The sequence below is a fragment of the Chelonoidis abingdonii genome, chromosome 1, assembly GCF_003597395.2.
Source record: "Chelonoidis abingdonii isolate Lonesome George chromosome 1, CheloAbing_2.0, whole genome shotgun sequence".
In the NCBI taxonomy this organism is placed as follows: domain Eukaryota; kingdom Metazoa; phylum Chordata; order Testudines; family Testudinidae; genus Chelonoidis; species Chelonoidis abingdonii.
In genome coordinates this window covers 97,568,194-97,583,018 of record NC_133769.1, presented here as the reverse complement: position 1 = coordinate 97,583,018, position 14,825 = coordinate 97,568,194, and the positions used below count along the sequence as shown (strand labels likewise).

General features: G+C 41.3%; 1 protein-coding gene across 5 annotated transcripts in view; it reads right to left on the bottom strand.

Moving 5' to 3' along the window:
• Nucleotides 1-14,825, bottom strand: part of MRTFA (myocardin related transcription factor A) — a 157,188-nt gene that overhangs the window by 42,907 nt on the left and 99,456 nt on the right. For all 5 annotated transcript variants that reach the window (XM_032787760.2, XM_032787769.2, XM_075067991.1 and 2 more), the window contains one exon: nt 8,829-8,894. In XM_032787760.2, coding sequence (XP_032643651.1) covers nt 8,829-8,894 — 66 coding nt within the window. The remainder of the gene's footprint in view (nt 1-8,828; nt 8,895-14,825) is intronic.

Sequence of the window (14,825 nt, the reverse complement as noted above, 5' to 3'; positions counted from 1 at the left end):
CAGGGAATCAAGGGAGGGTCTTCTCCAAGACTGCGGCTTCCGTCCTGGCCCTTATGCAGCTCGCCTATGTGCAGCAATGGTGTTTCTTCCCTGACCCCTCCCCACGACGGCAGACTGGCATGGGAAAGTTACCATTAGACGGGCAAGAAACAAAGCAGCTCTGCCAAAGAACCTGTGACAGCGGATTGCACAATATCTCCATGACAGTTTCCTGGAGATCTCTGAGGCAGATTCCAGTGAAGTGAGGGAGTCAAACACTACCCTGTTGCACCGGTCAGACTAGGCACATGGTGATACACACATCATACAGACATAAGCTTGCTTTCTGCAACTCTCCTGCCCCCAACAACTCGCTTCAGCGATTCCCAAAATCATATCCACTTACCGGGGCCTCTTCTCCTGTTTGTGCTTTGCCAAGATCCAACTGTTGTGACTGGCTAGCCTTTTCCAGGGTAGAAAAGAGCGCCGGGCTGCATGCATCTCTGACCTCCAGTCATCCTCTGCCTCTGGGTCCGCCCACTCTCGGCTGGCACACGAGCCACTGACATATCCACAGTGGCCTCTGCAGTGGAGGTGCAGTCACCACCGAGTATCATGTCCAGCTCTTTGCAGAACCAGTAACTCTTGGGCACAGCACCGGAGCAGCGGTTTGCCTCCCACGCCTTGTGGTAGGCATTAAGCGGCTCCTTCACTTTGACCCTGCATTGGAGTGTGTCCCGGTCATGCTCCCTTTCTGTCATGCGTCATGAAATCTGTCTGTAGGTATCAATTCCTATGGCTGGACTGCAGCTGGGACTGGACAGCCTCCTCTCCCCAAATGTTGATGAGGTCCAGCAGCTTGGCATTGCTCCAAGCGGAGGATCACTTGGTGCATGGAGCAGACATGGCCACCTGGAAAAATGTGCTGAGACCATTGTCTTCATCACCGAGCAAACAGGAAGCGAACTTTCAAAATTACAAAGAATTGTACGGGGTGGGGATGATGGTTGGTCACCTGAGGGCAGGGCAGTTGACTTCAAACCAATGACCAGAGAGGCAACAACAGGCATTGTGGGACACCTCCTGGAGGCCAACTGCAGCGCTGTAATCGACCAGGGTGTCTACACCGGCACTGTGGCACTGTACCCCTACCGCAGAAAGCTGTACACCTCTCATTGGGGTGGGTTTTTTTACAGCACTGCAACTGCAGTTTCTGTGCACTACATGGCTTGGCAGTGCGTACACTTCAGGAGTTACAACGCAGAAACGTGCTTTACTGCGCAGAAACTTACCAGTGTAGACAAGGCCTTAGTCACAGAGGGGCTACAGAGAAGCATGAAACACTCGCCCAGAGAAGGTGGTCTTCCTCTGCAGCACTGCTGGCTCTTTAATGCCTGTCCTTAGAGAGGACAACAAACTGGTTTTCTTGAAGGATTGTGTAAGGCACTAACCACAAGGCAACTGGTCCTGCTCTGGCTATAGTTTACAACTGGTTTGTACATGTTACTAGGAGCCAGAGATCAAAATCTACACTAATATAAATCCATGGTACGCCCACATCTTGAATACTCCATACAGATGTGGTCTCATCTCAAAAAAGATATACTGGCATTAGAAAAGGTTCAGAGAAGGGCAACTGAAATGATTAGAGGTTTGGAACGGGTCCCATATGAGAAAAGATTAAAGAGGCTAGGACTTTTCAGCTTGGAAAAGAGGAGACTAAGGGAGGATATGATAGGGGTATATAAAATCATGAGCGATGTGGAGAAAGTGAATAAGGAAAAGTTATTTACTTGTTCCCATAATATAAGAACTAGAGGCCACAAACTGAAATTAATGGGCAGCAGGTTTAAAACAAATGAAGTTCTTCTTCACACAGTGCACAGTCCACCTGTGGAACTACTTGCCCGAGGAGGTTGTGAAGGCTAGGACTATAACAGGGTTTAAAAGAGAACTAGATAAATTCATAGAGGTTAAGTCCATTAATAGCTATTAGCCAGGATGGGTAAGGAACAGTGTCCCTAGCCTCTGTTTGTCAGATGGTGCAGATGGATGGCAGGAGAGAGATCACTACCGACAAAAAATTTCCATCCCCCACGAGTGGCAGGGGCTTTGTCAGCAGGAGAGCGCTCCTGCCAACAAAGCGGTGTTCACACCAGCGCTTTTCGTCAGTAACACTTTTGTCATTCAGTGGGGTGGGTTTTTTAACATCCCTGAATGTCAAAAGTTTTGCCAACGAAGTGCCAGTGTAGACAAACCCTGAGACAGAGAAGTCTAGTCTGTAAAGAGAAATAACTGGAAATCTAAGCTACAGAAACGCTGCATCCTGCCTAAAGTTAACATTTAGGATGAGAAATTATGTTTTGTAACCTATTTCTTTAGTGAGTCAGGCTTAGTCTGCGTGTTTTGTTTTATTTGCTTAGTAATCTGATTTGTTCTGTTTGCTATCTCTTACAATCACTTAAAATTTACCTTTTATAGCTAATAAACTTATTTCTTTTCATAACATAACCCAGTTTGTGCAATTTATAATGGGGGAAGAAGGGGGGGTGAGAGAAAGAAGTTGTGCTTATCTTTCTTAATATTGAGGAAGAGGATGAATTTTTATGAGACTGCGCTGTCCAGATCTTTCTATACAGCGGAAGACATCATCATCTTGGGTGTACTTTCCAGAGGAAAGCTGCACTTGAGTGCTGGGCAATTTCCTAGCTGGATCGTCTCAGAGAGCTGTTTACAGACTCTGTGATTCTACAGCTGGTGCTCCCTACCTGTGTGTGTGCTGCCAGAGGCCAAAGAGCCTGATTCAGCAAAACAGGAAGAGGGAGCTCAGCCTAGTGGAGCAGGCGGACTCTGTGAAATCCCAGTACATCAGGAGGCATCCCAGAAGGAGGTGGGGGGAAGTCTAACCCATCACGGCTGCTTTCCACCCCAGAAGTGGCTGCACAGCTGTGGCGCAAGTGGTCATTTCAGAATGGAGGGAGACAGACAGCTATCTTATAATGTGTTTAATATTCCAATGCCATGAAAAAATAAGTCATCTACACTAAGAATACGTCTTTGAACTCCAGAATTGTTAACTGGCAACATCTTCCTATTCCTTTTACAGTACACCAGCTTAGAAAAAAGGCTGAATAGGGAGCTATTTTGTGTTCAATTTATATGTCAAGGGGAAAGGCTGATTCATCCTGTTCACACAATAATTTTTTTTTAAAAATGCAAGTACCCAAAAACTTGACTCTGGCATTAACTAATCTCCAATAACAGCAAGGCCAAGAACAGAACAGACCATGAACACTGAATTCCCCTCATTGCTAGCAGAGATCCCACTTGGTCAAGGCTCAGGTGTACAAACTGCAGGCACAGTGTACTACTCATTCCCCCTGCTGTACATGCTCTGGGGGCAATAAAAGATTTTGATCTCCAACTCTGACCTTGCACCAGTGGTAACTAAGTAAAAACAAAACTGAAAAAAACAAAGTAACACGAAGGAATTTGAGCCTCTGGTGCCAAAAGAATTAATGAAGGCACACCACCCAGTTATTTTAAATCCTCTCTTCATGTACTAAAAGCTTTAGCTCTAACCGTGAGACATTTACATCACATAGTAAAACACATCCCTCCAACAGTAGGTAGGCAGCCTTGAGAGGGCATTCAAGTGAGCTTGAGTGTACTTGATAACAAATGTTAAAATATGCCACTTTACTCTCCCTCACTCCCCAAACAAAATTCCAGTTGGGAACAAGATGCTCCACTCCCAAGTCTGTTCTTCTGACAACACCATCTCACAAATGCACACCCCTGGAACAACATGACACATGCTAGCACTTTAACTTGAGTAGTAGCACCTTGACCTCCTCCAGGACATGGAGCCTAAGCAATCTTTAGACAGAGGAAGCATGGGGTGTGGAATATGTAATCCTATGTCTGGAGCTCTCTGCACAGTTGAGGCTTTTAGTTAAATGGTGTTAGATCTGAGACTCATGTTTCAGACAATGGAATGAAGGGTACCAGAACATGAGCCTGCACTACAGGCACTAAACAGCTGCTTCTATACTCGGCACAAACAGCTTCTCCAATTCACATCACTGTTCAGCTGGAGGAACCAGGAACTGGAAAGTATTTCAGTTACCACATTTCTTTCATGCACTGCCAAGGCCCTCCAGATGGCAAACAGCGGCTAGAAGCAAATCACAGTCTCAAGCAGCGAGAAGACACGAGATCATCTAATCCAGCTCCAAGCCTCCTCCTGGCTTCTGTGACTAAAAAGCATAATCTAGGATGTCTGATGCCTGTCTGTCTCCTGGTTAAAGGCTTTAGGTGGGAGACATGATTGAGAATATGGGCTTCTGCAGTAGCAGGAGGTAGGGAATAAGACTGAGTACCTGAGCATTTTCACAGGAAAGGTGCATGGGGAAGAGGTAGAGAGAGGGATAGGGAACCTGGACATTCCCAGCGTTAAGGCAAAGATTTCGGTACTACAGAGCTGGAAGTAGACAAACGGAGCTGCCCTAAGTGTGAGCTCCCTATAGGAGCAGTGGCTGGCTGTATGGCATGTTCCATTTCCAGGGCTAAAAAGGGAATTTTGTTTTGAACATCTTGGCTTCTCATTTCACATTTGAACTTCTCATCATCATGCAACTCATCCTAGGAACACTTTAAACACTACTTTAAAACAGTTATGCCTGATTCACAGAGGACAGACAAACCATGTTGGCACTATGATAAGAAGAAACTGGTTTTAAATCATTTTTAAGAACAGTTCTGCTCTGATGGTTTCTCTTCAGTAGACAGGATGTTTCAGCAACCTGCCAATATTTTAACAAGGGGCCTCTAGAAGAGAGTTCTTTTAGTTTGTGATAAAAGCCGTCAAGTGTGGGTGCTGCAAAGAAAACAAGTTTCTGCAAAATTCACTGTTTTACCATTTAGAAAACATGGTCAAGATTTCCAAAAGTGACTATAGAGGTGGTGATCACTGTACATTGTCTGGTGCTCTCAGTATATTTGTCAGCTTCAAAGCACATACCTATTAGAAATTTGTTTTCCCCATGCGGTTGGATCTTTCCTTGTCTGCAGTTGTGAGACAGCATTAAGTCTACATTTTCAAAAGTGACTAGTGATTTGGGGTGATGTGGAGACACTTCCTTCAAAGGGACATGATTTTCAAAGGGTTGAGCACCCATCCTTTGCACATCAGGTCTCTTTTAAGGTATCTCAAAAGTTGGACACCCAAAATCTGAAGAACCCTAAATCACTAGTCACTTTTGAAAATGTAGACTCAACGCTGTCTCACAACTGCAGACAAGGAAATATGCAACCGCATGGGGAAAACAAACTTCTAATAGGTATGTGCTTTGAAGCTGACAAATATACTGAGAATACTGATAGCACCAGACAGCATTCATGTACACAACTGAACTAGGGAGGTGAAGGTCCTGTATGGAGTATGGGAATGTTTTCTCCTGGGAAAAACTGTTGAAAATATCTGACTACTGGGACAATCTGGTTCCTCCTAAAGGCAACCAACTTGCTCTGTAGAATTATTTGTACGTGCCACATGGATAAAAATAGGTCTGTCAAGTGATTAAAAAAATAATTGTGATTAATTGCACTATTAAAAAAATTAATCATGATTAATCGCGCTGTTAATAGAATACCATTTATTTAAATATTTTGGACGTCTTCTACATTTTCAAATATATTGATTTCAGTAACAGCACAGAATACAAAATGTACAGTGCTCGCTTTATTACTGTACAAATATTTGTAATCAAAAACAAACAAATTGTATATTTCAATTCACCTAATACAAGTACCGTAGTGCAATCTCTTTATCATGAAAGTTGACCTTACAAATGGACAATTATGTACAAAAAAAGCTTGCATTCAGAAATAGAACAATGTAAAACTTTAGAGCCTACCAGTCCAATCAGTCCTACTTCTTGTTCAGCCAATTACTCAGACAAACAAGTTTGTTTACATTTTCAGGAGATAATGCTGCCTGCTTCTTGTTTACAATGTCACCTGAAAGTGAGAACAGGTGTTTGTTTGCATTGCACTGTTGTAGCTAGTGTCGCAAGATATTTACATGCCAGATGCACTAAAGATTCTAATGTCCCTTCATGCTTCAACCACCATTCCAGGGGACATGTGTCCATGCTGATGACAGGTTCTGCTTGATAATCACCCAAAGCAGTGTAGACCAACACATGTTCATTTTCATCATTATGAGTCAGATGCCACTAGCAGAGAGTTGATTTTCATTTTTGGTGGTTCAGGTTCTATAGTTTCCGCATCAGAGCGTTGCTCTTTTAAGACTTCTGAAAGCATGCTCCGCACATCATCTCTCTCAGATTTTGGAAAGCACTTCAGATTCTTAAATCTTGGGTCAAGTGCTATAGCCATCTTTAGAAATTTCACATTCATATGTTCTATGTATTTTGTCAAATTTGCAGTGAAAGTGTTCTTAAAACGAACAACACGTGCTGCGTCATCATTCGAGACTGCTACAACATGAAATATGTGGCAGAATGCAGGTAAAACAGAGCAGGAGACATACTATTCTCCTCCAAGAAGTTCAGTCAAAATTTAATTAATTCATTATTTTTTTAATAAGCATCATCAGCATGGAAGCATGTCCTCTGTATTGGTAGTCGAAGCATGAAGGGGCATATCAATGTTTAGCATATCTGGCACGTAAATACATTGCAATGCCAGCTTCAAAAGTGTCAAGCGAACGCCTGTTCTCAATTTCAAATGACATTGTAAATAAGAGGGCAGCATTATCTCCCGTAAATGTAAACAAACTTGTTTGTCTGAGCGATTGGCTGAATAAGAAGTAGGACTGAGTAGACTTGTAGGCTCTAATGTTTCACATTGTTTTGTTTTTGAGCGCAGTTACGTAATAAAAAAAAAATCTACATTTGTAGGTTGCACTTTCATGATAAAGAGATATTATGTTAGTTGGATGAGGTGAATTGAAAAATACTATTTATTTTATCATTTTTACAGTGCAAATATTCATAATAAAAATAGTATAAAGTGAGCACTGTACACTATGTATTTTGTGTTGTAACTGAAATAGATATATTTGAAAATGTAGAAAAACATCCAAAATATTTAATAAATTTCAGTTGGTATTCTATTGTTTAACAGTGCAATTAATCACGATTGATTCTTTTAATCGTGATTAATTTGTTTGAGTTAACTGCGATTAATAGACAGACCTAGATAAAAGTAATCACAGGTAGGCATGAGTTACTATTACCCAAGAAAAGAGCAAAATCCATCAAATCAACCCAATCTTCCCTTTAAAATTTGGTGGTGGAATTTTAAAAAGAGGGTCTTTCAAGCTGCCAGGAGCAGATCACTTCCTTACACTGAAGTACTCCAGCTGACAAAGTGATGTTGACAGGTTTTCATTACAGAAAGTTAGAGCTGACAAACTGTCTTATTATTTTAGAAGGGGAAGGCACTATCATTTCAGTGTACACCCCAGGAAAACCCCTTCCCTACCTCCCCTGTCCAAAGAGATACTGTAGCCCTTTTTGGTTTTAGCTGACACTAAAGAGGTGTGTGCGCTACGGGAGGTTTCTTAAAGAAGGAAAAACATAGTTTGACTGACCCTAAGGCATTCAGGGGAAATGCAGAGAACACCAAAAATAACTCACATCTACTCTTTGGTGCTCCCTTGTTTGCTTGCTGCTCATGCACATGGAAAATGTTACCCAGTTCAGAGGTTTTAACCAAATTATTCAGCCCCATTTTCTACCAGGCATCTTTCAGTATGTTCAAAAAGCTGTTCTCCATGACTGGTATGGGGAAAGTAAATAAAGAAGTATTCTTTACTCCTCCTCATAACACAAGAACTAGGGGTCACCAAATGAAATTAATGGGCAGCAGGTTTAAAACAAACAAAAGGAAGTATTTCTTCCTAGAATGCAGTCAACCTGTGGAACTCTTTGACAGATGTCGTCGTGAAGCCCAAGACTATAACAGGGTTTAAAGAAGACCTAGAAAGGTCCATCAATGGCTATTAGCCAGGATGGTGTCTCTAGTCTGTTTGCCAGAAGCTAGGAATGGGCAACAGGGAATGGATCACTTGATGATTACATGTTCTGTTTATTCCCTCTGAAGCACCTGGTTGGCCACTGTTGGAAGACAGGATACTGGGCTAGATGGACCTTTGGTCTGACCCAGTATGGCTGTTCTTATGTTCTCCAAATCTGATTTAGTCATGCACACATTAAGTTCAGTGTTGCAGTATACTTACCCCACCCATTAACATTACCACGTTACAGTGTCTGCAGATCTTTTCTCCCTGCAACAGAATCTGCTGTTCCCCACAGATTCCTACTAAATGCGTTTCAAACAATCCAGCAAAGGTAGGAACAGAGCTGCCTTGCCGTCCTGACATCTTGTATGCATGACTAGAAATCTTACCATGTGTGTAGATATGGACAGACTAGTTCACAACACCCAAACAAAAGTTATGGGGAGCTGACAGACAAGAATGGAAGCTCTAAAGGCAGGAAGCCTGCTAAGAGTGATTACCAACATGTGCCGAGTACGTAAAGTACTTCTAATAGGACACACACTCTCCAAGCAATACAGCCATTGTATTTTGAGTACACTTAAAGAAACTTGTTGCCAACACTGCTTCTCAATATTACAGGTAGCCCCAATACTTCAGAAGGCAGTCTGGTGAATGGGGAGGGGCTCTCACATCTAGCGTTTTTTTAGGCAGCAACAGAGGGTCAGGTGTTTCAACCCACACATAAACCACCTCCCCTCATTCACAAGCAGGTGACAGAAATGCCCAGAGAGAAGGAAAAAGTTTAAATGGTACTTACGCGGCATGATCCCCTGGCTCACCAGTTCCTCCCGTGTCCGTCGCTGCTGGAGCTTCAACTGCAGCACTGCAGGATGGCAGAGAGAGAGGAGAGAGGGAAACAGGTCAGCTGCAGACACCACAACATGGGGCACATTTTCAAATAGGACACTATATTTTCCTCTTCTGACTCCAAAATAAGTGAGAACGGAAGAGAAAGCCCCTTCCTCCCACCTCACTCATCTGCACTCCTGCAATTGCAGAAGTGGCCTTAAGCAGCAAGGTTTCCGTATTCGCTGTGGGTGACGAGGAGAGGAAGTTGCACAGGGTCTTGGCAGGACGATAAAAATCCGCAAAGCAGAAAAGTCAGGCCTATTTCTCAAGAAGCTGCAGAGCACCAAGTTCTCTCTCCAAACCATGTACATTTGAAAACAAACAAAATATGGACTGACTGTGCTCCAGTAGGAAAGGTCCAACACTAAAATCCCAAACAGCTCCTAAAATTGTAATTGCCCATGTGCCTGTTATTTGTATACAATATCTTGGTCACTAAAGTGTATTTGAAGTGCAAGATGTATGACTGATTCTCCCCTCCACCTGCAAATTCTGTAGCATCCTCACATCATGTCCTCAAGGTGACATCTAAGGAATATTTAGAGACGTTCCTACCCCAGATTCACCATTACTAGGATTTTATTTTGTTTTTTGGTGACACATTAAAATGTTTAATACAAATAAAACTGCTTCAGTGTTTCAAACACAAACCTTCAACATACTTATTACAACTGCAGCATGCAGGTTACAGAGGGTGTGGTTCGTCCATTAAAACTATTCATTCAGGAGACGAGTTGTGAGGGTGTCCATCTAACATCAAAGTACGGCTCCCACAATAAGATGGCCCTTGGAAACCAGAGCTAATACTAGTGAGTAATGGGTCCCATCCCCTCTTCAAATTCATGCCTTTGTCAGGATACTTGTATCATCTACATCCTTACAGTAGACAAACTCTTCCCATTTAAGAAAAGAGCTTTTGCAATTGTTCAAAATAGTCGATACACAGTGTCACATGCTGAATGCCGTGGCTCTTTGCTTGGACCCAGAGAAATTGAAAGGCAAAGAAACTGACTTTTTCAGCATTGTCTGTGAGAAGACAGATGATAAAACCCCAGAACAAATACAGTGGAACCACTAGCATATGTACATGCCTTACAAGCTCATTCATTATTTTATCATAACCCTTATCCTTCCTCTTCCAATTGCCTCGTTTTTGTCCATCTATCTGAATTTAACCTGTGCAATCTTCAAGGCAAGGATTCATAGATTTTAAGGCCAGAAGACACCACTAGATCACCTAATCGGACCTCCCGTATATTAAAGATCATAGAATTTCACCCAGTTACCCCAGTATTAAACCCAATAACTTGTGTTTGGCTAAAGCACACCTTCCAGAAAGGCATCCAGTCTTGATCTAAAGACTTCAAGAGATGAAGAATCTACAAGTTTCATTACGCTGATAAAAATTTGTGCTCTGTTTCTATTTCAGTTTGTCTGGCTTCAGCTTCCAGCCATTGGTTCTTGTTACACCTTTCTTCACTAGTTTAAAGAGCCCTTTAGTACCCAGTATTTTCTCCCTGCAAAGGTATTTTATACACAAAACAAGTAACCTTTTAATTTTTTTTTGATAGGCTAAACAGATTGAGCTCTTTAAGTTTCTCAGTGTAAGGCATCTTCTCCAACCCATTAATAATTTTTGTAGCTGTTTTCTCCATGCCCTCCAATCTTTCACCATCCTATTTAAAATGTTGACACCGACACAGTATGCAGTATTCCAGTACTGTCTCATCAATAATATATGCAGAGGTAAAAATCATCTCCTTATTCCTACTCATTGCTCCTGTTTATACATCCAATGATTGGCATAGCCCTTTTAGCCACAGCATCACACTGGGAGCTCACGTTGAGATGTTGGTCCACTATGACCACAGATCCTTTTCAGGATATAATCCTCTTTACATTCAGTTATATTAGTACACATTTGTTTTGAATGGGCCCAACATAACAAGTGACTCAGATCACTCTGTAGGACTGGCCTATCAAAATTTACCCCTCTACTAATCTTGGTGTCATTCCCACATTTTTTTTAGATCAGCAGTGATTTTATTTACTTCCAGATAATTGAAGAAATATTGACTAGCATTGGGCCGATTCCTATAGAACTCCACTAGAATAACCCAGATCGATATCTGTCAGATAACCAGTTAATCCATTTAGCATGTGCTTTATTGATATCATATACTTTTATTTTTTTTAAAAAAATTCAAAATATCATGAGGTATTAAATCAAATGCCTTACACGTCTAAGTACATCTATGCAGTTATCTTTGTCAACCAGACTAGTAATCCCAAGGAATGAAACAAGGTTTGTTTGACAAGACCTATTTTTCAAAAAATCATGCTGACTGGCATTAATTATACTTCTATCCTTTATTCTTGAATGGTGGAATTCTGTATCAGCTTTTCCATTATTTTGCCCAGGAATTATGCCAGGTTAACCAGCATACAGTTAACCAGATCATCCCACTTGCCCTTTTTGAATATTGGCACATCAGCCCTCTTCTAGTCTTCTGGAATTTCCGGAGTACTCCAAGTTTTATTAAAAATTAACATCAGTGAAACAGAGATCTCCTCAGCCAACTCTTTTAGGCCTCTTAGGTGCAAGTTATTGGGGCCTGCTGATTTAAAAGTGTGTATATCTAGTAGATACTGTTTAACATCCTCCTTAGTTATTAATGGATTGCAAAGTACTTCATCATCCTCATATGATGAGAGTACACAATCCTGCTTCCTGCCAAATCTGCAACTAAAATATTTATTTTAGACTTCAGCCTTCTCTGCATTATCATCTTCGCCAAGTAATGGGCCTATACAATTTCTATGATTTCTTTTGTTCCTAATATACTTAAAAAAAACTTCCTTATTGTCCTTAGTTCTGCTAGCCAGGGATTTTTCCCTGACATCTGACGCTTCCCCTATCAATTTTCTATACTTCATAACTTCTAATTTATATCGATTGCTATTTCCCCTTTTCTCCATTAATTATACATTGATTTTTAATCTCTAACTGCTGCCTTTATTTTGCCACTGAATCCAGATGGACTTTTAGTCACAGTCATCCTGTTCCTTGGGCATGGAATTGTGACTTTTTGTCCATCTAATAATCTCTTCTTAAAGAGCATCCAATCTTCATTCATATTGGTCTACGTTTTTCCTCTCAATCAATTTTGCTTATACTTTTCTTTATTTTGGGGGAAATAAGCCCTTTTGAAGAAGTGAATTTGGGTGTGAGAGAGTCACTGTATTGGTCACATCTAGTCGACTTTTCTTCCATCTCCACGCTCTAGTCAATGCAGAATATTCCCAACAGTATGCCTTCCAGTGCCTTATCCCACTCTGTTTTAAAATATTCAAGTGATGGAACTTTTAACAATATCTTTGGGATGCTACTCCATAGTTCAACAATGGCTCTCACTAACAAGAAATATTTTCAGATATTCATTCTAAATTTTCCTTTGCTCAAATCTCATTCCATTACTCCTATTAACAAAACCTTGGATTCAACTGAAGAATTCTTCTCTCTCATTTGTTTACTGCATTCAAAAGGCATAATTTTACAGTAAGAAAATGAATATGCCAATATGGTTGAATAGAAAGAAGAGTGAAGGAACAAAGGGCCAGATTTTTAAACGTACTTTGGCACCTAACTCCCAGTGATTCCGTTGTGACATAAGTCCTGAGATACCTTTTAAAATCCAGCCCAAACTCATTTACAGAGGAAAAAATATCCTAAAAGGTACATCCCTTATCAAGTGATATCAACAGGACAGAATACTTTGTGCATGCACATAAAAGATTTCAAGGGTAAAACACTGTCAGCATAGAATGCACTTTTCCAAGAGTTGTTCCACCGTTCACTATTTGAGGGGGGATCGCGGAGGGAAGGACCCCCTCCCCCAGACTCCTTGGGCTTAAATAAGTACTCTAGATTCTACGTGTTATTGAATTCCATATATTTAGGAGATCATCTGTTCACATATGTGAGCGTGTGACTCATATATATAGGGTAACAGATGTCTCTAGAGCCAATTCAAGGCTGCCATTCACAGAGGTCTGTCAAGAATGAGAAGAGTTTTATAAAAGCAATTTATGGCCATGGACTAGTTCACTCCGTTCTCTTTAATATTCAGAAAACGGCACTTCCCTATCTCCCCCACATATTTAAAATCAAACATAACAGGGACTAATCTTATTCTCTGTTAAAGAAGAAAGTACATCTAGTGGTTAGAACAGGGGGTTAGGAATCAAAGCTCCAGTGTTCTATTCCTAGCTGTGCCAAAAACTGTACAACACTGAGCATGTCACTTAGCCTGTATGTCTTATTGTCCCTTTCTGTAAATTGGGAATAATGCTGCTTCCTTATCTCACAAGGAGATGAAGTGAGGCTTAATTAAAGTTTGTAAAGGCGTCTGAAAGTCTCTGATGAACCAAGTACAAAGTATTATTAAAAAGCTCCAGAGAGAGGGTGGGAGATGGCATAGTGCTCTAGTGGAAGCAATAGGTATGAGTGTGTCTATACTAACAAAACTCAGAGACAATTACACTACAGCTACCACCTGTGGCACTGCACTGATGGTAAAACACAGCATTTATGTTTTCATTACTATTAATCTACCCCTAGAACTGCACCAGTGGAGAATTACACAAACACACCCTATTAGACCAGAGCTCAGTAACTCACTTACCAATGGTTGGTAGGAGCTAGGAGCTTAACTCACTGGGACGGCATCTATTTAGGGAACTCTCCTATTGTTATTCTAGCATTAGTGCAGAGCTGCATCAGCACTTACTATGGTGGGAACACTAGCAAAGGCTGAGCTCAGTTGCTTTTATCACCATGTCATCTAACCCAGCTGTAGTGTTTTTCAAATGTGCATATGTGAGTGCAAACTGTCCATTTGTAAACTATATTTAGTCTTTAAAAGTGTGACCAGAATGATAAAGACAGTACATCCCCCAGTGTTTCACAAGGTGAAACCACCAAAAAAGTCACAGGAGATGTTAGACACAATGTCAAAAGTTTAAAAAAAATACTAGGCTCTGAATTATATTTTTCATTACAAGAACCAAAGAAATATGTAGATTAAAAGTGAGAGATATTTAGTGGAGAGGCGCCGAGATACCTTGGATATAGGACATTTATTGCTGAAATAATCACATTTCTATACTGCCTTGCATTCTGAAGGATCCTAAAACTATAAAAATGTCACTCATCAAGCACTGCAATGAAGCTTAAGCCATCTGTAAAGTGAATCAAAAAGGAAGGTTACGTACTTTACCTTATATTAACTGGAGTTCAAGAAGTATGGTTCCTAAGGGTATTCACTGTGGTTGCATATGTATTTCACCTGAGGCTGGAAGACTCTTCAATAGCAGCATCCATTGGTCTGCACCTGCATCTTATACCTCCTCATGCGCTGAATTAAGAGTATAAGGAGTGGGGCAGACCATCTGGCTCTCCAGTTCCTACTCTACCATGAATCAAAGATCTGAGCAGAGGAGGAGGAGGGCTGGTCGTGGACTACCCATAGGGATCAAACAACTTGAAGTCGTCCATTTACTATAATGTAAGTAAACTTCTTCGTTGAGTACTGGTCCCTAGGGGTATTAGTTATGCTCACTGAGGAGGCGAGTGTGAGGAAGTGTTCTGCATCACAGATCTTAGGATCGCTGATCCAAAGGAAGCATCCTCAGCAGATACTTGAACCAGAGCATAAACCCTCCTAGTAAAGTTGTGAATGGAGACTCAAGTCACTGCTCTACAGATCTCAGGCCCAGCGAGTCCCTGGTCAGAGCATAGACCATCTTTAACAATGCCTGGAGGTACCAGAGGTGAAGCCTTGTGAAGGGGATCCTGTAGGTGCATGAAGCCAGGCAGGATCAGACTGTTATCTGAGGTCTGAGT